The sequence below is a fragment of the Falco biarmicus genome, chromosome 9 (genome assembly GCF_023638135.1).
Source record: "Falco biarmicus isolate bFalBia1 chromosome 9, bFalBia1.pri, whole genome shotgun sequence".
In the NCBI taxonomy this organism is placed as follows: Eukaryota; Metazoa; Chordata; class Aves; order Falconiformes; family Falconidae; genus Falco; species Falco biarmicus.
This window is the reverse complement of record NC_079296.1, coordinates 17,388,968-17,413,991: the sequence shown is the minus strand read 5'-3', so window position 1 is coordinate 17,413,991 and position 25,024 is coordinate 17,388,968. Positions and strand designations below refer to the sequence as shown.

The 25,024-nt window shown below is 46.5% G+C and overlaps 2 protein-coding genes across 8 annotated transcripts in view; one reads left to right on the top strand and one right to left on the bottom strand.

Annotated features, from left to right (window-relative positions):
* Window positions 1-5,863, bottom strand: part of SEC24C (SEC24 homolog C, COPII coat complex component) — a 37,368-nt gene extending 31,505 nt beyond the window's left edge. For 2 of the 7 annotated variants that reach the window (XM_056351636.1, XM_056351637.1), the window contains exon 1: window positions 4,791-5,267. The gene's annotated coding sequence lies outside the window, so the exon portion shown is untranslated. Of the gene's footprint in view, window positions 1-4,790; window positions 5,271-5,760 lie in introns of those variants that run through there. The other 5 variants (XM_056351634.1, XM_056351635.1, XM_056351633.1 and 2 more) reach the window with 5 other exon arrangements.
* A 100-nt stretch (window positions 5,864-5,963) lies between these two features.
* Window positions 5,964-25,024, top strand: part of SYNPO2L (synaptopodin 2 like) — a 41,686-nt gene continuing 22,625 nt past the window's right edge. The window contains exons 1-2 of the mRNA XM_056352934.1: window positions 5,964-8,155; window positions 22,700-22,851. Coding sequence (XP_056208909.1) covers window positions 8,051-8,155; window positions 22,700-22,851 — 257 coding nt within the window. The 5' untranslated portion in view covers window positions 5,964-8,050. The remainder of the gene's footprint in view (window positions 8,156-22,699; window positions 22,852-25,024) is intronic.

Below are 25,024 nucleotides of genomic sequence, written 5' to 3'. Positions count from 1 at the left end.
AGGCCAGAAAAGCTGGACTTTGGGACCTGGTCCCTTCCCAAGTTCTCCTGAAGGTTAACCTCTTCCTCCCCAGGTAGGCAACCAGTGTCCCCAGACTGCAATCACTGACCAAGCCCCAAACACCTCCTGCTCAGCACAAACAGTAAAGTAGGAGCACTGCTCCTGCAAAGGCAGGGGTAAAGGGAAGGGCGAACGCAGCGCGAAAGCTACTCTACCCACACATCTTGGAACATCCAAGCAGGGCTTTCTGCCAAGGAAGGAGGGCTGCTTTCTCTTCTTCCTGCCCCTGAGTATTGCCTATTGGATTGTGCATCAGAAACTTGGCTTCTAGTTGCTGCTCCTACAAACAGGTCCTCCAGGAAGAGCTGCAGGCAAAGCAGCAGCATCCTGCAGGACCTCCTGAGCTATAATCATTAAGACACTCCACAAGTTACACCTACAGAAATCCCTGAACAGATCTAACATTTGAACAAGGAATTACTACAGGATCTTTCATGCTTTTTCTGTTTTTTAAAAAAAGCACAATGGGGCAAGAACTCAAGCATGTCCCTCGTAAACCACTTCTGACTTACTGTTGTGAGTGTATACTCAGTAAGCAATCTTACCTGATGATCTTTTACTATGGGCTTTTTAGCCTGCCCTCCCCTCTCTCATGTGTGTATTCCTGCTTGACTGGGTAGCATCTGATGGCTTGTTGCTCTCTCCACAATAACACTGAAACCAAAATGTAAGCTCACTTAATGCAAGTCTTACAGAAGAAAAGAGTTCTGAGATATTTTCCTTCACTTTTATGGGAAAAGTAGCTCCACCAAGGAGATGGTTCTAACTCAGTGCCCCAGCTAAAAGGCAGATACATGTCAGACCTTCAGGTGGCCCATGTGGCAGCCAGCACAGGCTCATCTCCACCGCTGCACAAGCTCATGTTGCTCTATACTCCCACAGGGTCAAGGAGGGAGAAGACTCAAGAACAAGCATGGTGTTGAAGCTGAGGACAAGGCTGCTTCATTATTTTGGTTGCTCGACTTGCTCTAAACATAAGGCTAGTGGCAGGCTTGCTCATCACTGATGTGGAATACCATAAAGGGCAGGGCCAAGAGTATCCACCTCTGAGAAGGCTTAAGACAGTTGTCACTGAATGAGTCCGTTTTCCTTCCCCTCCAGTATAAGTCAATTGTATCAAACAGCATTCATGTTGTCTCCACCCAAAAAATATACATATAAATTAGAACTTGGTCACTTGAAGACATATGGGGGAAAGGGAGAATTTTATGCTGTGTTATGACATGGCGGGGGGGAATCACAGAAAGAAAGAAATACATAAACCAGATAGGGATAAATGGAGGAAACAGGCTGTTACAGTATAAAAATCCTGAGGATATTCCTTTGCATGTCGTAACACATTACCAAAACTAAGCCAAACATAATATTAAAACACGCTGTTGAACATCACATTCCTACTCAGCACAAAGCTCAAGCACACAGGACTCATGCTATTGGGAAAATACTATGACAACAAGTGGTCATTACCATAAATAACAAATAATTTTCCTGCAAAGCAGGAAGCACTCTATGCTGTTTTCTATTTCTCTGCATAAAGGCAGTTGAAGTTTTGGTCAAAATAGGTACGCAGCTAAAATTCATACTGTAATGTTGTTATACAAGACAACCACTGCAGATCAGCAATGAACTGATGGGAGGAAAAAATACACAGTAATACTGGGGGGGAGGTGTGGTGTCCAGCAGCAGGGGGGCATGGAATCTTTTAGCTTTTACAATAGTTTCCAGATTCCTTCATATCCAAACAAAGCAGACAAAAAAAGGCCATAAAACCTGCACTGTTTAAAAAAAAAAACAAAAACCACCAACAAACCAAAAACCAGTGATTCATATGAGCTTGTTTCAATCAGCAAATCTCCCAAATCACTGAAAACTACATATTCATCATTTTTTATGGTATGCATTCACTGTTAATTCCCTTTTGAAACAAAAAAGCTTCACCTCATCAGTTCTTGATCGCTTTCTAAAGAATACAGCAGAATTACTTTCCTTCGGAACGATGCTAGTGCCTTTTTTACTGGTCCCAGAGAAATAAGTCTTGTTTGTTTCAATTTCTAGGGAGACTGACCCTAAAAAAAACAAAACAAAAAAACCCAACCCCAAACCCCCAAACCACCAAGACAACAGTATAGCCTCCTACAGTATGCTGAAACTGAAGGAAATTGTCTGCTTCATTTCTGAACACAGAAATCAGAATTGTTTCCAACAGATGGGAAAGCATCCTCAGAGACCAAGTCAGAGTACTGCCTACAGTGCTTTTAACGCTTCCGTTCTACAACTTTCTGGAGAAGTAGCAAAGTTGTGCTACTCTTATAAGCAACTAGACTCTGGAGCCAAGAACACTCTTCTGGAAGGCAGATGTCTCTGCTTTTGTTTCATTGACAGCTTGACTAGGTCCTCTACAAGCCTCTGCTAAGTCCTTTCATGGAACACTTGTTTCTTTTCAGATAGAAGAAACTCCTGTTTTGATTTTCTACAGAAAATTCTGGAAGTCTGAGACAGGCAACTGATCTGGAAGCACTAAGGCCATTATAACCAATGTCTCCCATACATTTGTCCACATCAATCCAAATGGCACTACTGGAACTGAGCCTCCAATTTCACTGAATTTTTGTGGTGCTCTGTCCTTCCATCTGGGCAGATACTCAAATTGTCACACCACAGGTAATATTTTCTTCATCTGTGCATTTTGAGTCATGGCCAGAAACATCTGTTTTAACAGTTCATGAGAAGTATAAGACACACAGTTTTCAAAATGAAACTTTACAATCTACTATTACTGAAAGTCCAGAAGCCACCATATTTTCACTGAAAACACCTTCAGGGGAAGAGAGGACATATTAGCTGCTAGAACTTCTTTACACAACAGTACTGGAACAGATTTTTACAGTCCAGTCTTTCCCAGACTGATTGAAAGGGTCTTTCAGGCTTCAGGACATAAAAATCACGGTTCACATCTAAGGTGTGATCACTTCTGTGTTCCTCTAAAGAAAGGCCGCATTAAACACCGTTTTGTTAGACTGATTCATCATCTTGGGCAAGTCCAATACAACACACAAGTTAGAAGAGTGAAAGTGGTTAAAAACTGGCTACAAAAAAACAGCTTAGTCTTGACCTAATCTTAAACCTACCATAGTTTCCAACCCCTGTCACCACCACCGGATTCTTACTTCAGTAAGATTTTACACTCTTTGCTGACATAAGTCTCCTGTTTGGACTGATTTACATCTCTCTCTCTCTCCCTATAATAAAACTCTAAGGAAATACTTGAAAAATGCTCAGTTTTTGAACTGGACAGCAACGCTGTGGAGACAAAAGTCGTTGAAAAAAATGACACAGACAAAACCACAGTGAAAGATTTCTCTCTTCCTGAGCTACCTCCACATATATGTTACAACATGTGAAGTCATCTGACTCATTTCTGTGAGCTTCGCACAAGTGTAATTGATTAGGAAAAGTTACAAGAGTAGTTTAAAGAGGGCAGAAGGCAGAATAGGTAAAAAGGGATATACAGAATAAGACTAAAACCTATGTTATAATGTTAAACCAGTTTTCTTCACATACATTGTAACACTGGCCATCTTTTGCTCAAAATTTCTGTACTCTGACTTCCTCTACACAAATATGCATTACGCAATTCCTATCACTCGTAAGAAACAAAGAACTTCAGATTCAGCTTTCCCTAACACACACCGCCCAGTGTATACTGTCTTTTAGTGTTTTCTATGGTAACACAGAATCTTGCTGAACATAAATGAACAAGCTCTATCTTCCCAGTTCATTGCTAATAATGCTTTTCAAACCTAAAGAACAAGAAACATCCACCTTCTCTTTTCTGCGGAGACCTTGTGGTTGATCACTTTTAATCACTCCTTGTACCTTGCCCTTCCTTAGCCAACCATCAATTCTTTCTTGGATTTTTGACCCTCCTGATAATAAGTATTACAGGAAGAAAATATAGTCCTATAGTAGCAGGAGAAAACATTCAAAGAGGTTCAAGCATCAAACGACTCATTAAAGAAATAACCCTTTAGATGTCTGTTCATTGCTATAACTCAGCTTTTGGCCATGAAATTAGAACCTGGAACAAATATCACAGCACACTGAGAAGAAATATTCTTTATATTGGTGTCCACTCCACAGCCTGTCTATAGCAATAAAGAATCCTGAGCGATGCAGCTTCAAGTGAAAACGGGGAGTTCCAGAAGCAAGAAACTTTTATGCACTAAACTGGACAGAAATGCTTATGCTTTCACAGGCAGTGTATATACGTGATTGAAGATAAGTCTCCTCTAAAGAGAGAGGCTCTAGACCACATATATTTCTAACAGAACACCTACTTTAGTAGAAGGGCAGGGGAAAGAAAAAAAAAGGTTAATGCCAAGTTCCCTAAACCTACTCAGGACAACTTCATCTTAATAAGCGAGACTTTATCAGCAATGAGACACCCCCCATTCTAGTGGTGTGATTTTATGCTGCCAATAAAGAACATAAACATTGCATATGTGTCAGATAGCAACGTCTCTCCTTCAACATCCTTCCCCCAACGTTTGGCAAAGTTGCCTAAGGAACCCTGTTACAGAAAAGGATCTAGAAATATTTTTATCGAACTATCACATTAATGTCTAAAAACCAACACTGAGTACCAAACTGAAAAAAAATCTGTATTTTAACATGACAGTACAAATATTAAGTCTGGTGGATAACTTCCGATGTGGACATAAGCAATTCACCTATGTTTCTGCAACCAGTTCCGTCAGCCAGGAAATTTAAACAGAACTTCAGGGACGGTGTGACAGTCACCAAGGAGGCTCAGTCTGGATGGTGCTGCAAAGTCTCTCCAATAAGGATTTCAGAGCTTAGACACCATACGCATACACTGAAAAATACACACATATAGCCCAAGAATAAAAAGAAATGAAACCAACCTGACTCTACTGAAAAACACTGAAGTACATCCCAAGAACAAAAAGAAATGAAACTAAATTTCATTCTAGTACAAAAGAGCATTGCTCCAAAAGACAGAAAGCAAGCCCCAACACCATAAAACAAACACGTTTAAAGCCCATCGACATGGAACCTTACATAAGCGCTTTTTCGAGACTACACTTGTATTTCGGTCATGCCCCCTCCATCCCTTTCCTCCCTCCTCCCGCAAAGCCCCAGACAGCCGCCAAGTCGTACTGCCAAACGCAGCCGGGCTCCGCCACCGGGCACGGGACCCCCCCTCCACACGCCTGGAACGAACGGCAGCTCCAGCGGCACGGAACCGGGGGCAGGACCGCGGATTACCCGAGATTAGGGACGCTGCAGAGGGGACACCTGCCTCACCGCGCGCTCGGCCCCGCACAAAACACCGCGCCGGGGGCGAGCGCCGGTCCGGCTCGTCGCCCCCGGGGCCCGCCGCACCAGGGCGGGACGCCGACGGCTGCCCCCCGCGCAGCCCGTGCCCCAGAGAAGGCCCCGCAGGCCGACACCCGCTAAACCGAGCCACGGAGCTCCCGCCGGGACGCGTTACAGGAAAAAGCCCAGGCCCTGCGGAGGCCGGGCGCGGCGGGCCGGGGAGGGGAGCGGCAGCGCCTCAGGCCCAGGCCCCGACCGAGGCGCCGGGCCCGGTGCCAGCCGCTCGGCCGCCCCGGGGGCACCCGTACGGCCGGTGTCCCCCGCCGCCGACCCCGAGAGCCGCCCCGCGGCCTCACTCACCGCCGCTGCTGCCGGGCCCGCTTCCGGTTCCCGGCCACGGCACTCCCCCGCCCGCCGCCTGCCACGTCCGCACTCCCCGCCAACCCCCGGCCGCCGCCGCGCCCCTCCCGGCAGCGCCCGGATGCTGCGCAGGCGCCCTCGGCCAGGCAGCGCGCGCACCGCCTCCGCCCGCCGTGCTGACGTCACGCCGGCGGCGGATAGCGGCCGAGCCGTCGCGGGCCCGTGCGGTGGGAGTGCTCTCGTTCTGGGCCCTCGCTGGGCCCGGCCGCGGCGGTGCCGGCAGGTCCGGCCGCCTCTTCCGCAGCCGATGGCCAGGCCAGGCCGCGCTTGCCCCGCCGTGCCCTGCCCCGCCCCTTGGCCTCGGGCAGCCCCGCGGGGACGGCCCCGGCCGTGGCGGGGGGCACAGCCGTGGGGACTGTTTCCTCAGCCTCTCGCACGGGCCGAGAACCGGTGTTCGGCCGCAGGAACGGCCGAGCTAGGGCGGACGGCACGGCTGGGCCTCGGTGTTGCGGGCCCTGCGTCTAGCCAGCGGCCTGGGGAGGGCCTTGCCGAGGAGTTCCGGGCCCCTCCTGCACCCAGTGGCCGTGGCGGTGCAAGGGCTGTTCGCTGCCCGGTAGCGTTGTCTACCGGCCCCGCGGCGGTGCAAGGGCGGCGATGGAGCCGCTGGTGGCGCAGCAAAACCGCGTCCCTCGCCTGTTAGGGTTTGAGCGTGCAGCAGCGAGCTGTGAAGCGTTTGTTAGTCACTGAGACCTACACACGTGCAGAGGAAGGAAAAGTATGTCCCCTGGATCTGAACAGAAAAATATGTTTTAAGACCTGTAGCAAAGGGGGAACATGAATTTTATTCCTCCTGTAACTCTGGGGGATCAAGGTGCCTCGGGATAGCCAGGAGGTCTTGTCTGTCGGGGTCCTAAAAGAAAAGTAGTGAAGGAGTCGGCATTGGTGAGACCCCGCTGCAGTGCTGCATACAGCTCTGGAGCCCCAGCACAGGAGAGACAGGAAGCCGTTGGAACGGGTCCAGAGGGCAATGGACATGGTCAGGGACAGACACCTCTGCTGCACAGACGGGCTGGGAGAGCTGGGGTTGTTCAGCCTGGAGAAGAGAAGGCCCTGGAAGACCTTACTGTGCCTTTCAGTATTTAGAGGGGGCTTGTAAGAAAGATTGGGACAGGCTTTTTAGTAGACCTTGTAGTGATTGGACAAGGGGTAATAATTTTAAACAACAAAAGGGTAGCTTTAGACCAGATACAAGGAAGAAATTTTTGACAGTGAGGGTGGTGAAACACTGGCACAGGCTGCCCGGAGAGGTGGTGGATGTCCCATCCCTGGAAATGCTCCAGGCCAGGTGGGACGGGACTCTGAGCAGCCTGATCTAGTTGAAGATGTCCCTGCTCATGGCAGGGGGGTTGGACTAGATCACCTTTAAAGGTTAAAGGTCTGTCTGTGACCCAGCTGCGATGCTGTTCTTTTGGCCATTTGGGACTATGCGGTGCCCTGCAGAGAACTGTTTGAATCCCATCTGTGTAGCTAATCCTGGCTATTCTGGTTCCAGTGTCTAATATTAGGAGTGGCTGTTGGGGATGTCAGGGAGCAGCAAGCTGCAGAGGGAGCACGTTAAATCTATAGTCTGCCCGTGGTTTTTGGGACAGACACATAGTGCTACTGTGTAGTAACACTAGCTGCACGGAGAAAACACAAGTGGATAGCACATCACTTGCAAGCTGTTTTTGTTCAGTTTCTCAGGGTCAGGTGCACCTGATCTTACACAAGTTTGTGCCTGTGTCATATCCTTGCCTGAAGCTCATGCTAATGAATCCCGAGTGCTGGGTCACTCCAGGGTTTGCATTTGGAATGGGAAGTGGAAATAAAATTTTCACTGAAATGCTTCCAGCTTTAAGAGTGTCAGACAAAGCTCTGGAGAGACAGGAGGTGTGCTATTTTCAGCCACGCTCCGGTGAGAGATCCATCATGTATGTGGGGGGGCACAGAGGGTGAGATTGACATGACACGTGTATAGGACAACTCTGGCCCCTTACCAAGAGCAGAATCAAATGTCTAATCATAGGCAGAGCAGCAGCTGAGAGTCCAGCAGAGCAGTGAAGGCTGGGCTTGACAGTCTCAACTCTCCTGTGTGTGAGTGAACTCAAAGGAGAAAGTGAGCAGAGGGCCTTTTGGGGGACTGGAGAGTTGTGGTGGGAACTGTGAAGATGGGAGTAGAAGATACTGTCTGTTAAGAACTGGAGTCTGTTTTGAAGTTGGGAAGACAAAAAACATCCAAAGCACAGTAATCATGGGAGCTGAAGAAGAAATGCTCATCACTCTGTCTGGAGGTGCCCCCTGGGGTTTCCGGCTGCAAGGGGGTTCAGAGCAGAAAAGACCCCTTCAGGTGTCAAAGGTAGGACCTCGAGATGTGAACTGAGGGCAGAGTTGTTCTGTTGAACTCTGATATCCCTACTGAGTCTGGCATCTTCACTACTGTTAAGGAATGCAGGAACTCCTTACTGTGGCAGCAGATCTTAAAAGAAAAACTTGGGTGGAATGGTCAGGTAGGGTGAGGGGTGGGATACGGGTCCTGAAATGGATGCTGCTGAGGTAGAGACCAGCGTCAGGTGAAGACCTGCTTCAGTGCAGGTCTGTACAGCTCAGACACTTTATAATCTGTACAGCTTTTCCCATTTGTCAGCAGAGAGATAACTATAGTGACAGAGCAGGAAAAAGGGCTCAAATTTGGAAGCTTTGGTGCTTGTGTGAGACGTCCAGCTAAAGAAAGAAAAAAAATTAAATGGAAGCAACAAAAGCCATATTTGTAATTCAGTTCAACTATCCCTAATGCTTTGTTACTATATTCCAGATTTCAAAATAGATGCACATTTCTTAGGTCTCTTCTGTTGGTGAAACTTTCTCAGTAATGTCTGAAGTGAATATTTTTGATGCTCTAAGCAGCAAATATTGGTCCATTTCAAGAGTTAAAGAAAAGCAGTTGTTTGGATGGGAGATGAAATAATAAAAAAGGAATAAATAGGAACCTTGAGTTGTACTACTTTTAATAAGCAGCTGTTACTGTTCTAAGACTACCAAGTAGTTTCAAAATTAGGAAAAAAGTCCTCTGTTTATTAAGCTCATAACAGCTGCAATAGCCTTGACACAATGATATCTTGGGATGTCTGACTGGAAGGCACCCAGCAGCAGGAATGAAAAAATGCTATGCCCAGCTCCTTCTGTTTCCGTAAGTAGACTGTGTCTCTGATAGAGAGTTTGAAAATGAAATGTTCTGTGTCATTTGGCTCACCCCAGGTCAAGGAGTGTTTGCTTGTAATTTCTGCCAAATGGTTTGGAATCCCATAGCTTGGCCCTGAAGTGGATGTTTCTTACATAGAGAAAGAAGATTTTTCTCCAAGAAAACAACTTCAGCACATACTCATAGAGATTCAAGTGCTGAAGAGAAAGACTCAATATCCTTGAAACAGATATCTGTATCAGTATTTGTTAGGAAAATGGGATTTTCAGTGGCCACATAAACTCTATAGAGTCTAGGATTATTTTGACTCTTGTTTTTCCCCCAGTAGACAGGAAATTGGGACTGAAGAGGGAGGAGATACTGAGTGTCTTACAAAGATTACTCAGGACTGCACAGTGGCAAGAACTAGCCATTACCCAGGCTAAGTTGCATCTTAAGTGAATGGAATACTGCTCAAGGATTAATAGCACTTCCAGAAAGGTATTAACTCAAAGTAGCTCTCACCCAGAGCTGGGTGTCATACCTTAAGCCTAGAAATACGAATATATATGTGTTTTACAATACTGGGATATTGCATAAAAAATAATTATGGAAAATATAATTCATACAAATCCATTTGAGGCTCAAAGTACACATCGTTTTTCAAGCAGGACTTTGATTTTATAATTAATATTTAGGTCTGTTACTGTCCAGAATTTAATGGCATCCAGGTGACCATACTTTCTCACAGTCTTAAGGGCACCACCATTTAAAAAGTCTCCAAAGAAAGAATTTGCAGATCCTTACCAGGAACCCAGTGAGATCATGTCTGAATGTAAACTGCTTAGAAGAGAATAAACCCCCAGGAGTCATGGAGTAACCTAACTGTCATCCTCTCACTATGCAGAGAGTAGAGATTTGAATCTCAGTTTTCGCCTCTTTGAGCTCAAATATCAACTCTTCATTCTTCTGCAGTTGACACCAGCAGGATGAAATCTGGGCCAAAATGATGCCTGAAAAGCATCTTCCAAAACTCTTAACATCATTAACACTGTCTGTCTGGATATTTTAGGAGCCAAAGATGGGAATGATCCCATCACTACAGAAGCCTGACCAGGGATTGTGGCCATATGATATAGCACAGAGAAACAGGGCAGTATTGTCTGTTTCTCTATGGGTTTCTTAGAGCTGGGACTTATGTGGATGAGCAATTTGCTCTGTTCGGCCTCCATCCAGGAGATCAGTGCCACTGGGCAGCACCGGGAAGTGTGGTCAGGGAGAGTTGTCACTGAGATTGAGCCTGCTTAGCACAGATAAGGTCACATAACAACGCGATGTTCATTAGTATGGCGAGGAATGTGTTGTTTGTGTATGGAGAGACAGATTAGACAAATGAGAGGGTTTATTAGTAAGCTGATTGCCTTAGCAGAACAGAAATATTAGCGCTTTGGTTCTTACAGCAAAACCTGTAGGTTTGGACAGAATGGAGAGGGACAGAACAGGAACATGGATGAATCTAGAGACAATGTGGTAAGAGATACAGGCTTGAATATCTGAAAGGTGCCTGGAGATAACTGAGTAGGTACAGCTGGTGTCTCAGGGGATTCCAGTGCTGTCAATTTAGGTAATTTCGACTTCTAGACTAGAAAAGTCATAGTAGTAACACTAAGGAAAGATGCTTACCCTTGGATGCCAAGTCAAATTGTTTCTGTATACCCTTCTTGATGAAAAAAATTGGTAAAAAGCTAATGTGGGAAATGAATCGAGTGTAACAAGTTATATATAAATGATATGCATTGTAGTCATGTAGAGATCCTGGAATTGTTAGACCAGACTAGGTTACCAGTCACTCCATGTCCTGCTTCCTTTTCCCTTTGTTTCCTGCACGTGTTTCAGAGAAAGTTGTAAGCTTCACCAATGCATCTCATTTTCTAGTAATGCAATGCGGAGGGAAATTCTTTCACCCCAGCTGATTATCAGCATGCTCTGTGAAGTTCATAAGAATTGACAGCCCTGGTGGTTTACCCCACACATAAACAGGTAATTATTTGTGAGCAGCTAGTGCTTTACTTGTCTGACTAAATCTTAAATGGTTTCCTAATGAAGATTTGATAACATCAAGCAGCTAGGCATTCCAAAGACTAAATGTTGCACAAGGTGGGATTTCCTGTCTGAGTCACTCATGTTGTATTGTAACGCCCTGCATAATTCATCATCTTCCATGATCAGTTTACACATCATAGAGTCTTCTTGCCTTTCTTCTTTCTAAAGTTTACATCATCACCATCTTTTTATTGCTTCTCTACATGGAGATTATGATAAAATCAATCACTAATTGCTGTTCTTGGTATCTTTTTTTTGGTTTTCCTGAAAATTCTTTGGGTCCACTGTATGGTCTTTTCTTTCCTTTTGTTTTTTGGGGGTTTTTTTTGGAGATGAGATGATATTTAATGACATTAGAATTTTTTCAACATTATTCTCAATGCTCTTCAAATACATTGGTGGGCCTCTCAATTGCTTGTTTCATCCTGAGATGTTCACAATGATGGCTGAAATTAATGTCTTTTTTCAAGTTGCAGCTAACTCAGAATGTACAGCAAGCGCAGGCATTTTAAACCATCCTTTCTAGTGCAAAGTATCCAACTGGCTGCAACTAAATAAAGTAAATGAACATGTTGAAAGTGGAGTGTGAACCCATTTTTCTACCGACTGAAGGGATGGATGCATAGCTGTAGTTTAAACCATCTGACCAAGCAAAGGATCAATTCTAAACCTCAGTCCAGCTGGTACAAAGGGGTAGAAAAGCAGCTGGATCTTCACATGCTGGATCCAGCTGCCACAGAGCTTCCGTGCCATCTGACTCCCTGTGGGTTAGACAGGTTCAGGGACATGCCTAGAGTAAGATGCTGGAATTACATACTTGTGGACAGCTTCTTGGGTCATACATAACTAACTTCATGTTCAGGTAACCTTGTGGAGCCAAAGCAGCTCTGCCCGCCTCGGGATCAGGGAAACACTCTTGCTTCTTCCAGCAGTGCCCAATAGATATTGAAGAAAAAGCTCAAATTGAAATAACATAAGCAAGACTGAAATGTCGGTATTAATTCCAACTGACTGTATAGTTCCAGATTTGTGACTGTAAATGTCTATTCCTTTCATCTTAAACTTGCCTACAAGAGTACACACTATTTTGTTCTACCCAAACAATCATTTGCAGTGTCTGGGTGCTAAAAATGTCTGATGTGTACGTGAATGATACCATACTGATGTGTATATGAAAGGGGTACCTCAACAATTCAGTCTTATCAAAACAGATATTGTAAGAGTGGTGAAACAAGAAGAAACAAAAGAAAATTTATTAGTGTCTGGGGAGCCCTCAGCTGGAAAGAATAGATAATTTTTAAATTAGGGTTGTATTAAAATATCAACTCAGTAATGAGTAAGCTGAAAGAACAGCAGACATCGATATGCTCAGCAGGCAGATACACAGCAGGATCAAACGTCAACAGAGCACATGAATAATTCTGCAGCAACGAGGAAGACTTGGAATACAGAGAACTAGAGAAACAAAGAGTAAAAAACCACAAAAGGAAAATAAAATCTCCGTTTTGTTCTTAGTTACAGCAATGTCCTTTCAAGCGAAATCAATTGAACTAGTGTGCATTCATGTTCGGCTTATTGTGATTCTTAATGAACCTTTTAACTCTTACGTGGCAAAGCAGATAAAGTACAGTGGGAGTTTACACTACCCCTTACCGAAATAAAGCTCATTTGGTATAGCTCAGTAGCTGTGGTGCACACAGCAACACAACACAACTAATCTTCAGCCAGAAATAGTCATCAGGGAAGAAAGATAAGCATAAAAAGCAAGAAACAAAAATGATCCACAGATGGCAAGATTTTTATTTTAGAAAGACTGAGGGAAAAGTACATGGTTCTGACATGTACAGCATTTCTTGCAAAGAGAAACTGTAAGTAACAAGAAGGTTCACCCATTCTGAAAAGTGAGTATGGGAGAGCAATACTATCAGGTTCCTGGAGGATTTCTTTGCAATAAGGATATGTGCATCAAATGCACTTTAAACAAAAAGCAAAATAGCTCATCTGAGAAAAGTCATAAGATGGGACATAAGCATTAAGCCCATAATCAACCAAAGCAGAAACATAACATATAACTATATTAGGGAAATAATTTTTACAAAGATGATCAGGGCAGCTTTAAGATGGCACAAGTGCATGCAAGCTTGCCTTTAGGTTTGTTTGTTGCTACAAAACAAGATTTATTCCATGAGGGAGAAACCCAGTCACTTACTAAACAAAACAAGGAAGCTACTTGTACCTCCAGCACAGTCTTGTGCACGAGTAATACTGAAGAAATAAGTGGAAACTGGAGGCTTTCCAGCTGGTACTGATAGTAGAGGAGAAAGGCCTGGGCATATTATTGCATCACAAGAGGATAAGGAGCCAGTGAAAATGATGCCTCTCTGAAAAAAAGGCAAATGTAAACAAATGAGCTTCAGGTAGCCGTATCTAACTGAGATAGGAAGGCACTGATGTTACTGTCTAATGCACAAGTGGGAATTCTCTAGAAACATCACACCTATGGAGCCAGACACTTTCAAGAAACATGAATGTAAAGTAGAGCAGCTGTAGAAAGAGAGGGGAGGAGAGACGGCTTCTTTCACCTAGCAAAAGGTTGAAAGATATAATTGCTGTCTACAAACAGATGTTGGGCAAATAACCAGCAGCACTGCTCAAATATAGGACAGCATTGTCACTGACCAAATGTGCACAAAACAACTAACCAGGGAGGTTCAGCAGCAACTTTCCAGTCTAGAAAAAGAACTGAAACTCTTCTGCAATCAGTTTATGAACTGGACTAAATAATACGGCACCTGAAACAACAGGGGATTAGCGCTCATAACTCAACAGGCTCCTTTCAGTTCCCTGTTTTGTACGAATACTCCGCAGCAGTGCAGTGAATTGTTAGGGGAAGCAGTGACGCAGGACTGTATAGCTTCTAAAGCAAGAATTGTTTAGTCATTTAAGAGCAGTTCATTGCAACCTCCTTTTTACTTCTTTCTCACATATCCCCACTTTCTCCTGTATGTTTCTCTGCAGACAATTCACTGTTTCTACTGCCTCCTCTGCCAGCTACCCATGCTGCCTGTATGCCATCTCGCTGGTCCCTGTGACCCACAGCCTGGCTGCTCTGTCTCATTCACATGACATGTGACATTATTCCTGCCAGAGGTGCCAGCTCTAACCCAAATAGGCCTGATGGCTTCCAGATTGGCAAGCACCTTCTCTTCCTCTCCCCTTTTCAGTGGGCAGGCTGTTCTTCCTCTGTTTTCACAAATGTTTACTGTCACACCTAAAAAAGCACTGCTGGCAGCCTAGTCTGTATCAGTCACTAACGCTGGTTTTGGAGGGTGAAATGTGTCTGCCAGGCTGTGGAAGGAGTGCCTCAGGCAGCTTTGGGAGGGCTCCTGGGCATGTTTTATGGCCTGTCAGTGCTTAGGCAGGTGCCATCCTTGGCTGCCAGTGAGGGAACATGGGCTGCGGCACCTGTGGAACTTTCCAAGGAGCAGCTGGACCCAGGCAGTCACCACATGCTGGGGGAATGTGGGGGGCTCCACGGTTGCTGTCTGGCCAGAGAGCTGCAAGCTCTGCACAGCAGTGGGACAGCAGTGAGCAAGGTGCAGAGTCTGGAAGGGGACCCGAGCTCTTCCTTCCCAACAGAGATGAGGGGATAGGACCCTCAGGACAATGATAAAAAGGTGGTCTAAACAGAAATCCAGGTTATTATGGTTGCAAATCATCATTGCTCGTTGTATCAGCTAATGGTTTGGTTTGCAATTCCTTGTGCCTCAGTGGGGCTTGGAGCAACCTGCGAGGGAAGTAACCTTACACAGGAACTCCCTCCCAAAATAAGTACAGAGAGCAGATCGTGTGGGTGGACTGGATCGGTGGTTATGCCATTCCCTCTAACTGTTAGCATCTTGATTTATACTCTTTGTTTACTCTCAGATAATCTTCAACCATTTATTGAACTATTCCTTTCTCACTGCCCAAGCCACTTCACTCTGTGTTTATTCTTTATTTTCGCTTCCGACCTTCCCTCCAAAGGACATGAGGCAATCATGCTTTTGACAAAGTGTGAACTTGGCTCCTGGTCTTTCATACATTACTGTCCTGAATTGTTTCTCCTCTGCTGTGTGACCACAGCTGTGCTGCCCGTTGCTTTTTGCTTGCACAATTGTCCAAGACTTCTGTTTGAAGAACACTGCTAGAAAAGCCTTCTCTCTCCTCCTTGCAGAGGTGAAGAGTCTGAGCAGTTTCATCTTCACATCCTATTTGCCTATTAGCAGGCAGGAGTCCTGGAAGATTCTCTTGACAGATGACTGTCATCAGTTGTGGTGAAACTATACAAGCTACATCTATACCTGGTGCATTCAATGTACTTGGGACCACTCTCTGGCACCGATGCTAGCTGCTACAGAGTGGAATGAAGCCAAGCAATTAACCTGTTCTCCCAAACAAGATGGCCACATGCAAGCTGCCCACAGGCAGTGGCTCTGGGTATGGTCTGTTCTAGCTCCCAAAGTATGCCTGGGAATTGTTCTGGAAAGCATTAGCTGGCCTGAGCCAAATATGTGCCAAGGATCACTTCAACCGTTTAATGCTACAGGCAGTTGTGGTCCAGAGCCCAGGTTCATTCGCTGGCATTATTCAACCTGCTGCTTGCTAGAACTACTGAACACATCTATGAAGGCTGAGCCTGTTTTTTTCCTGCACGTTCACACCTACAGGATGCCTTTGCTACAAGATGCCTGTGCTACAAAATGCAAAGCATTGGAAGGTCTCTGTACCAAAGTTCCCAAGAAATTCCTTCAGGTGAATGGAGTACTTGTCTAATCCGTACCTGTGGCTGATCCTGTGCTTGCCACTGCAGAACAATGGTGCTTATCCTCCTCAGACCATTCCTGAGAGGCTCTCTTTGGGTTAGTGGGTGCTGCATTTTGGTACAGTAACCCACACTTACAAATATGGCGAATGCTCCTGTACAGTAACTTTTTGCAGACATAAGGGTTTTTTTGTTGTGTTCTCATTCTATCAAAATAGTAGTAGGTATGTCTTCCAGTTTGCCCTGTCTCAGTGTAAATACTGTGGAGGCGTATTATACTTAAGACTGCTGCTGTTCAACAATTCGTAGCAGCTGAAAAGAGTCCTCTGTTCTGAGTAAGGGTTTTATTCAGAGCTTGTATATCCTCCCTGCCCTTTAGAGCACAGTACCAGTGTGCAGTGCTAAGGCTGAGAACACCTTGTTCTGGAGGACTGAAGCCATGTCTCTGGATGACTCTGGCCTATGTTCAAGGCTGCCTCACTCTTTCTGTCCCAGTTCAGTGCCTGTCTCTTTAAGAAGACATTTTAGTGGCTAGATTTGCTTAATGAGCTCTAACTCCCTTAGATTTTGATCCTAAAATCTTTTATGTTAAAAGGAGCAAGGCCGAGCCTCTAGAAGAGGACTTACAGGGGACATGTATAAGCGTGTTTCTTCTGAACAGTTTCTTTTCTCCTGGCAATTAGATGTGGGCACTGGGATTCCTGCTTTTTGACAAACATACCTGTTCCTTCTGAATCCTTGCTTCAAAAAAAACCCCTTGATATCCTGCTGTTTACTCTGTTTAGAGTAAAATGCTTATCAAGTACTTTTAGTACCTCTTCTGGTACATGTGGCATTATTGTCACTGGTATTACACTTCACTCACTTTTCAGCTAATCTGTTAGGTAACAGAAGACCATGGAGATAAAGCCTCTTTTTATCTACCTGCAGCCAACTCTGGCTAGATACTTGTTTGCAGCAACAAGTCCCTTGCTAAACCCTTTGCTCAGGCACAAAGAATGTGAATTGTTTGCAGTTGTTTATCTCTTCCCCCCCACCGCTTGTATTAAGGCACTTGATTTCAACAGAGAGAGAAAACTAACAACCCCTGATTGCTTGCATTTGTTTTTTATCAGCTTGTATCCTCTGGTACAAATCAGAATTAAGACTAGTACACCGAAGAAGCTGTTCTCTCTTTCCCACACTGAACAGCATTATCCCCCTCACCAGTACACTCTGGGAAGTAACGTATTACAGTAGCCTCATGTGTACTTAATCGATTGGCAGCACCAGCATCCTCGGCCACTAGCAAGCTTGATCTCTAAACCTCTTGCCCAGAAGCCACCCAAGTCTGCCCTGCCACTCGAGAGACCTTCTTTCACCAGCCTCCCTTGCTGTGTTCACCCCAGAAAGTGTGTGTACTCTCTCTTCTTTCTCTATACAAAGACTCCTTAATTAAGCTTCACTGTGGATGACCTGTGAAGTAGGTCTGCAGAGAGCTGGACCTACTTTACCAAGAGGCAAGTCATCCAGCATTACCTCTTAAACAGGAATACAGTGTTTGGTCAGGAAGTTATTGGAACTAAATAGAGAAGTGTAATTGTAATGGTTAGTGTAATTATAATGGATTAGAGTAAATATTCTCCTCTAAAATAGCTTCCAAGAAGAATACGGCATTGCCATGAAGATGTGATGTTATTCACATACCTAACAGACAAGGCACAGAAAAAGCATATTAGTGGATCTCTCTGTTCAGGTGGGCAGCTGAGACAAAATTTAAGAGCCAGAGCAAAAGACTATTGAAAAATGTCCTGATTTCCAAGCTCCTGTCATGTATGTCTCACAGTCTCACTGTTTTATTCAAGGTCACACAAAAAGTCATCCAGGTCTCCTGAATCCCACTGTAGTGCTTTAGCCACAGGGGTATCCTTCCTTGGACAAGTAAAGATGAAGCGTGGCCTTCGAGGAGAAACAAACTGTTTCAGTAACGAAAATGATGTCAATACAGAAGTTCAGAAAGAAGAGGTGGAGGGTGTTTGTTTCTGCTCTTGTATCTAGCAAGTACTGCATTTGTGGTTCAGCTGAGTGGGAAGTTCTGGGAGGAGCAGACCCAAATGCTGGTTGGCTCCTGCCCGAGTTCATTCCCTTTTGGTAATGCTTTATACTGCTTTATACTACAACAAGGCAGTTCTTACCTCTCCATGGGAACCCTGTGACAGGACTACATTTCACATAAGGCTGGGAATGAAATTTAAACTGCCAGGTTGCCATGGAGTGTTGGACCCCATGGCATTGTAGCTGCTGAGGGAAGGGGGGCAGCTGTGTGATGAGAGGTGTAATCAGAGAGTGGAAAGGGCATTGGATGGGAAGATGAGCTGTACTGAGTATACAGCTCTGACTTGGCCTGAGTTTGCTAGATTGTTGCTGGAAAGATTTTAGGAGATGAGGGGAAGACTGATAATGTAATTTGCCTTCCTACCTTAAAGACTGAGCTCTCCTGATGAGAGGAGGTGGGAGGTGCCTCGGGGAGGCAAGAGGGAAAGTGGCACGAACCTATTACAGTTTATTCCTGAAAGGCACTGCAAACCGCTTCTGATCACCCACAGCGTATTTCCTTTCTTATGAAGAAGTGGTGCTGACCAGCAGGGAGAGTGGTTGCAAAGTTTCAAGACAGGTTCCCTGGGCTGTATTCAGGCAAGATGTGAAGCCACTGAGTTACTATCAGGATTACTCTATACTTAGCATCCCAGCGTGTGTTCACCCCCCACATACCAGTGTCTAAATATAGGCCCTACTGAAGGACAGATGCTGCCAAGTTGCATCTGACCCCCTCCTCTCTTGCATTCTGTTCCCGAAAGCCAGGCTGAATTCCCCCAAGACACGTCCAATAATCAGCATGTCCTTTTGTCTCCCCAGGGCTGTACAAGGAAACATGTACTGTAAGAGTCTGATCCCAACCCTGGCCTTCCTGGCCTCTCCTGGCACTGGCCTTCCCTTCACCACCTTTCCTTCTTCCTTTCCTCCTCATTTGCTGCCTTCATCGTTTTCCTTTTTTCCTCTCAGCTGCTTCTGTCCTTTCCCTCCTGTCTGGTTCAATATGATCAATGAGAGGAAGAGGGCACAGTAATGAAAGAGGATATGCACATGTACGTACATGTACCTAGGTGCTGCAGACACCCAAACCTCTCTGACAAGAGCTCTTTTGTCACAACAGAAGTCCTGCTGAGAGGGCAGTGAGAAGGACAACCTTCTGAGTAAATGTGTTTCATGACTTTATAGTTTCCATTTTCCACACTGATTTGCATTTCCACTAGCATAAATCAATGAGGCCCTGAAACTGGGATTCCCTAAACCCAGCTGAAATCCAAACAGGACATTCCTCCCATGTGAGCCAAGGTGTGCCATGGGGGAGTGTGTCCACTGAGGCATGGGGCGGAAAGTGTAACATGCAGTTAGTTATGAGAGGCTCAGAATGCGTGGAGTCCTCCCTGCAAAAGGAGAGGTCAATCCATGCAGTATGTGCTGGAAGAGCACAGCCCCCCAGGGCCAGGTCTGGGGCTAGCCCTGACAACTTGTCAGAATCCGTCCTTGCTGCCTCTCACTGGCACAAGAAAGCTGTCTGGGGATCTGCTACAGGAAGCAGAGTGGATTTCTCTTTGAAATGCCGTATTTCCCATCCTTTCCCATCTCGTCAGAACAGCTCCTGGGTGACACCTTCCAACCTGTCTGCAGCCTAAGCAGAAGCTGCCTGTGGGTGACGCCTCGTGCCTCACTGGGTGCCCAGGAGAGGGCATCTTTTGGACATGGGGAGCAAGTGGCTGAGCCTGAGGGCAGCCTGACCTTCAGGGTGGTCAGCCAGCCTGGCTTTCCGACTGGGCAGCCACCCTGGCCTGGAGCCTCAGAGGCTCAGTGCTGCCTTCGTTGTGAGTGAGAGGTGCAGGCTAGGGGCTGTCTGTCATTAAATGTCTCCGCAGAACCGTCCTGGCAGTCATTAAAAACTGTCCGGCTTGTGCTGGTCTCTGTCCAGAAGCTCTCCAGCCTCCTGCACACTGCACCCTGCTGTCACGGTTGTGGATTAAGTCCTGTCCTTTCTATATGAAGTGCTTTCTTCCTTCTCTCCCAGCACAATTTTCTTCTGCGTTTAGCCCCATTGTTCTCCTCCCTGGCAAATGCGGTGGGGTGGGGGTTTGTCACTAAAATGAAGCTGTGAATAGTTTTGTGTCCCTCTGCCCTTGGAAAGCAGGTTCATAAACTTCCAGGGAGGGGTTTATAAACCTGTGGGAGACGGACAGCCAGGAACATTTACATGCTGTTTTCAGGCTCTGTAGGTCTCTTCCAGCACAGGAAGAAGTCCTCTTTTCCCAAAGAGGAATGGAGACAGGGAGGAGTCTTCTCCTGGATTATATATAGAGCTAGTTTGCAGGCTCCTGCAACAGTATTGAAGTAACCATAGTTGCTTTAGTGCGTGGGCCTTCTGCCACCCTGATAAAATCTGAGCACAGACCAAGCCAGAGCCAGCACCTTTACTAATGGCAAAAGAAATGCGTTGCTTGCTCACCTTGCTCAGCCCCAGTGGGGCAGCTTGTGTCCCACCAGGTGTATGTGATCTAAAGGTGCCTGAAGCAGCAACAGTGTCGTGAGCCCAGCCTGTCCCTCCCTGCCTGGGAATCCCAAACACTTGCCTGCAAAGTCCTGCACTGCTGTGGGACTAGAGGATCGCAGGAAGCTTATTGGCTCTGCTCTGGGTGGTCATCAGCCCACATCCCCTCAGTTTCAGTGAGCATGGAGGAGTACAACGGGATGTGAGGAATGCTCTGAGCACCTGCTGACAGCCTTTAACCCCCAGTTCCCTTGCTCCATAACTGGGAGAGATCCTCAGCAAGTGTGTTCCCATCCAGTGCTAAGCATCGAGCACTTGCCCATGGAGCAGCAGTTGGCCTTTTGGGGAATACCAGGAGACCCTCCTTCAGTTCCCTAACTCTCTGCATTAGCTGCTGTGTTGGTAGACAGTACTGGAAAACATGTCTGCTAACTGTTCTCAGTTAACAGCTGCACCTTGAGGGAGTATCAGGAAGCAGCATTTATACTGTAACAGCAGAAAAGTGGTTCTTCAGCAGTAGTTCATTACAGACCCACACGTTCTCATTCCAGGCTTATATTAACAAGGAGAGAGATAAAGGACTAAAATGACAGAGGCTGATGGATGTGGCAGCTGGGATGAGCCAGACCCTATTTTAAGCATGCAGGCAAAATTTGGGGTCAAGCTGGAGAGGCTACAGAATGATAAAGTGCCAGTGAACACACAAACAACTGGAGCATAGCCCTCCTCTTTCCATCTTCTTCCCCAGCACCTCTCAGTCCTGTTGACAGGCTGACCTGGGAGGAGTGCTGCCCTTGCCTACTCAATATGAGCCAGCAGAGCTGAGCCCTGGGTGTGTGCACACCCCGTGGGTGCAGTGGGCCTGGGCCCCAAGACCGGGCAGCTACGCCGCAGGACCTCTGCAAGGCTCCAGCCCTCTCCTTTCCTGCTCCCCTCCTGCCCCTGCAAGAACAATGACAGGGCAGCAATCCTCTCACATCCATTTGTCTCTCCTGGGGCTGCCATGGGAGTGTGGGCAAAGTAGCTTGTGTGATTTTATAGCAGAGTCTGGTTGCCCAAGCAGCAAGGCTGTGAAATATGGGAGAAGGTGCCCTGCTGTGTGTGACCTCTCTGCAGGGGTCTGCCACAGTTTGTGTACTGCACCCTCTGTTAAACAGCTCTGCACAGATTTGTCTCCCACTTAACTGCGAGATCTGAAAAAAATATTCTAGAAGCGTCTACAAATCCAGTGTATTACTACCTAGGGCCTGATTGGCCCTGACCCAGTGTTTTTACTCGGCTGTTCTTTTATGTGCAAAATGAGTGCATTATGGGTGCCAAGCTGTCCTACAAGACTATCTAATTTCTTGCCTATATGGAAGAGGTCTGTGGTTTTGGGCTCAGTGGGCTCTTGGTTTGCTTGCTTGCTTGCTTATGCAGAAAGGCTAGGCTGGGTTGGGGGTTTCAGTGAGAAGCTTGACTGATGGATGACGGAACAAAAGAGAGAGGAAACACTTGGTGTAAGATAGCCATGAAAGGCCAGATCTAGGAACTAGCCTGGAACTAGGGACCCAGACCACATTCTCAGATATAGCAATGCATATCCTGCACAGCTCCTGTTAAGGCTAAAGATTTACTCCAAGTTTACACTTGTGTAACAGGACATCGTACGGCCTGATGCAGATGTCCAGAAATACATTGGCCAAAGCCATCAGAGCAGGAATCCTTGACAGCAGGCAGTGTCTTGGAGCCACCATCTCTTCCTGATGTCAGCTTCCCCAAGGATGGTACCTGCAAGGGCTCTGTGTGAGCATCAGGGATCATACCAAGGAAGCACAGTAGGGGTGTACAGAAGGACACACAGCCATGTACAGGGGTAGTCTAGGAAGAGTTCCTGTTCCCTCTCTGAAACACAGACTCCCTACACAACTTAGGAGATAGGGAATGAGAGGAGAAGAGCATGTAGAATGCTCTTGAGTCTTTCATCAGCACTGAAGGAGTCGAATTGGGCTGATGATCAGGTCAGGCCTATGCTCAGCCAAGCGACTCTTGGAATTAGCAGGAATACAGAAAGCGAAAGGCACAGCCAGGACTCGCCCAAGAGGACTGGTCCTCCACCTTGGCAGCACAGTAGTCTTAGGCCTCATTTTATTCTGTCAGGGACAGAGCAATAGAAGGGCCAGCAGGAGACAAGCAACTGAATGAAATAGCTGCTGTTCTTCCCTTCATCCCTGCCCTCTCTCTTCTGCCTTTTCAGATCCGGAAGAGAAGCAAAGCGTGCCGTGGAGGACTGTGGGAAAATGATGTGCTAGTATCTATCAATGGGAAGTCATGTGCTGGCCTCTCCCATGCTACTGCCATGCAGATCATCGATTCCTCCAATGGCATGCTCAACATCCGTGTGAAAAGGTAATCTGTTCCCAAGTGCCAGTGCTGTGACAGTGCAGGCAGCAGGGCAGCTTCATCCAGTGCAGCAGCTCTCCATGCCTAGCAGGGAGAAGGCAGGCAGGAAGCCTTTGGTTTCTTCATACTGTAAGGTGTACTAGAAGGACTTCTCCACGGCTAATGTGGCCATCCAAAAGTTTTGCACTGTCTCTGTGCTGCTCTCCAGAGTGCCTGGCCCTGGGGCTGAACTGACCCCAGACCTCCCTGCCCCTGCCCCTCAGGCTGGAGGGAAATATTTGCAGTGTGAGGGCTATGCTGCAAAGAATGAGCAATTTAGGCTCCAGGCAAGCAGATGCCATAGGGCAGTTCATCTCAGCAATTAACGGAGACTCCAGTTCATTCTGGGTAAATAACTGTTCTGTAGAAATGGATTTGACTACACATTGGATAATTGAGCCAAGACAAGATTATCCAAGTATTTGCTACAGCAGGCCATTGTAGTCTGACAGGGTGTGAACTGACTTCCACAAAGATAAGAGCTGTGTAGCTGAGTCCTTTTTTTATCCTCAGAAATATCTCTGGCAGTCTCTAATCCAGTGGAATACTGGAGACCAGGCTCAAATTTAAGCACAAAAATGGTCCCAGTAATGTCCCTGGTTCTACCTGTGCTAAGCTAACCCAGGGCATCAGTGCATGCTGGATGAGGATGCTGGATGCATGCATGCGCTACATCTGAGCTGTAACTGAATCATATAAAGGCAAAGGCAGCAAAGCTGTGCGAGGTCCCAGCTAGTCCACACTATTGCCAAAACAGAAGTCACCCTCAGGAAATAAGGCCTTGGTGAAGGGGGCTGGGAGATGTGATTTTCTACAGCCCCGAAAAGACAGAGCACTGTGAGCAGTGGGGAGGGAGAGCCACACTGGTTGCTGGCATCTGTAAAGCAGGGGCAGAGGTGGGCAGTGCTCAGAGGAGGAAAGCCCGATCTTCCCCTTGGCTTCAGGGAAAGCACTGGTGCCTTCTGATGTGCTCACCCTATACCCTCGTTGTGATTAGGTGGGATGTATGAGCCCTGAACAACGTGTCCAGAATAGCTCCTGGTCCCTTGCCAAGGCCTTATCTCACCCCATTGGGAGCCTATCTGCAGCCAACAGGTGCCTGGGCAAATTCCAATGGGCCAAAATCAGCACACTGTGAATTAGCAAAGTGACAAAGGCAGGCTTCTCGCAGCCCTCTGGGAGCCAACACTGGATGGTTTGGAAATAACGTAACCAGTTGGCTTCACCATGGGGTGGTGGTGAACTCATCAAATATTGCTTTCTGATCACATCTATTCCCACTTCATATTTATGTTCCCAGAGAAAACACCAACAGTCCTGTTCAGAAAGGAGGGGTAGCTGGATGACTGTGGAGCATGCAAGGCCATATGTGTATTTTTGTCAGTGCGGGGTGGGTGTGAAGAGAGAGAGGGAGGCAGGGAGAGAGACTGCCATCTGACAGTGTGGAACAAGAGAAACTGGCCTACAAGCAGTAATGCTTTTCAGTTACCTGGTCGAGTATTTAAAGAAGAGGAAGGACTGCTCTGTTTTGCCTGGGGAGCTTTGAGTTTGTTCCCAGTGAGAGTTCACAACAGCATATATTATTAAAAAAATAAACTGTTAGAGAAATTGTCCCACCCTTAGATTCCACAAAGGTTTGCATTTGACATGAGTATAAATTTTTCACAGTTTAGGATTTGGATCCAAGCCATGAATTCCACAGCTTTACAGAGGCAATTCTGTTTGCCTAGCTTCCCGGCATGCATGCTCAGGAGGCAAATACTTAGGCTCCTTTAAAACTCTTAACAAGCCCCGGTGACTCTGGCAAGGGAAGTTCCCTGCCCTATCTGTGTGGTCTGAGTCAAACTGCCATTGAAATCCAGACTCACTCTTGAGGAGAGGGAGGACAGGGTGGCTCTTCTCGCATCAGCATAGCCAGGTTCTCCCTCCTGGCAGTCAGCAAGGGCTAGGCTGCCCTGCCCCTGCCCTAGTCATCCTTCCAGCTGACTTACAGCCTGTGCCTAAGGCAAAGGCGAATGCCACCACGGACTGGGCTGGCTGGTGTGACTGTCAAACCCAGGCACTGGCAGCTAGCTTGCGAAGCAGTCCCGCAGCGAGCTGGCCACATATCCCGCTGGACTCCCACCACAGGACAGCAGAG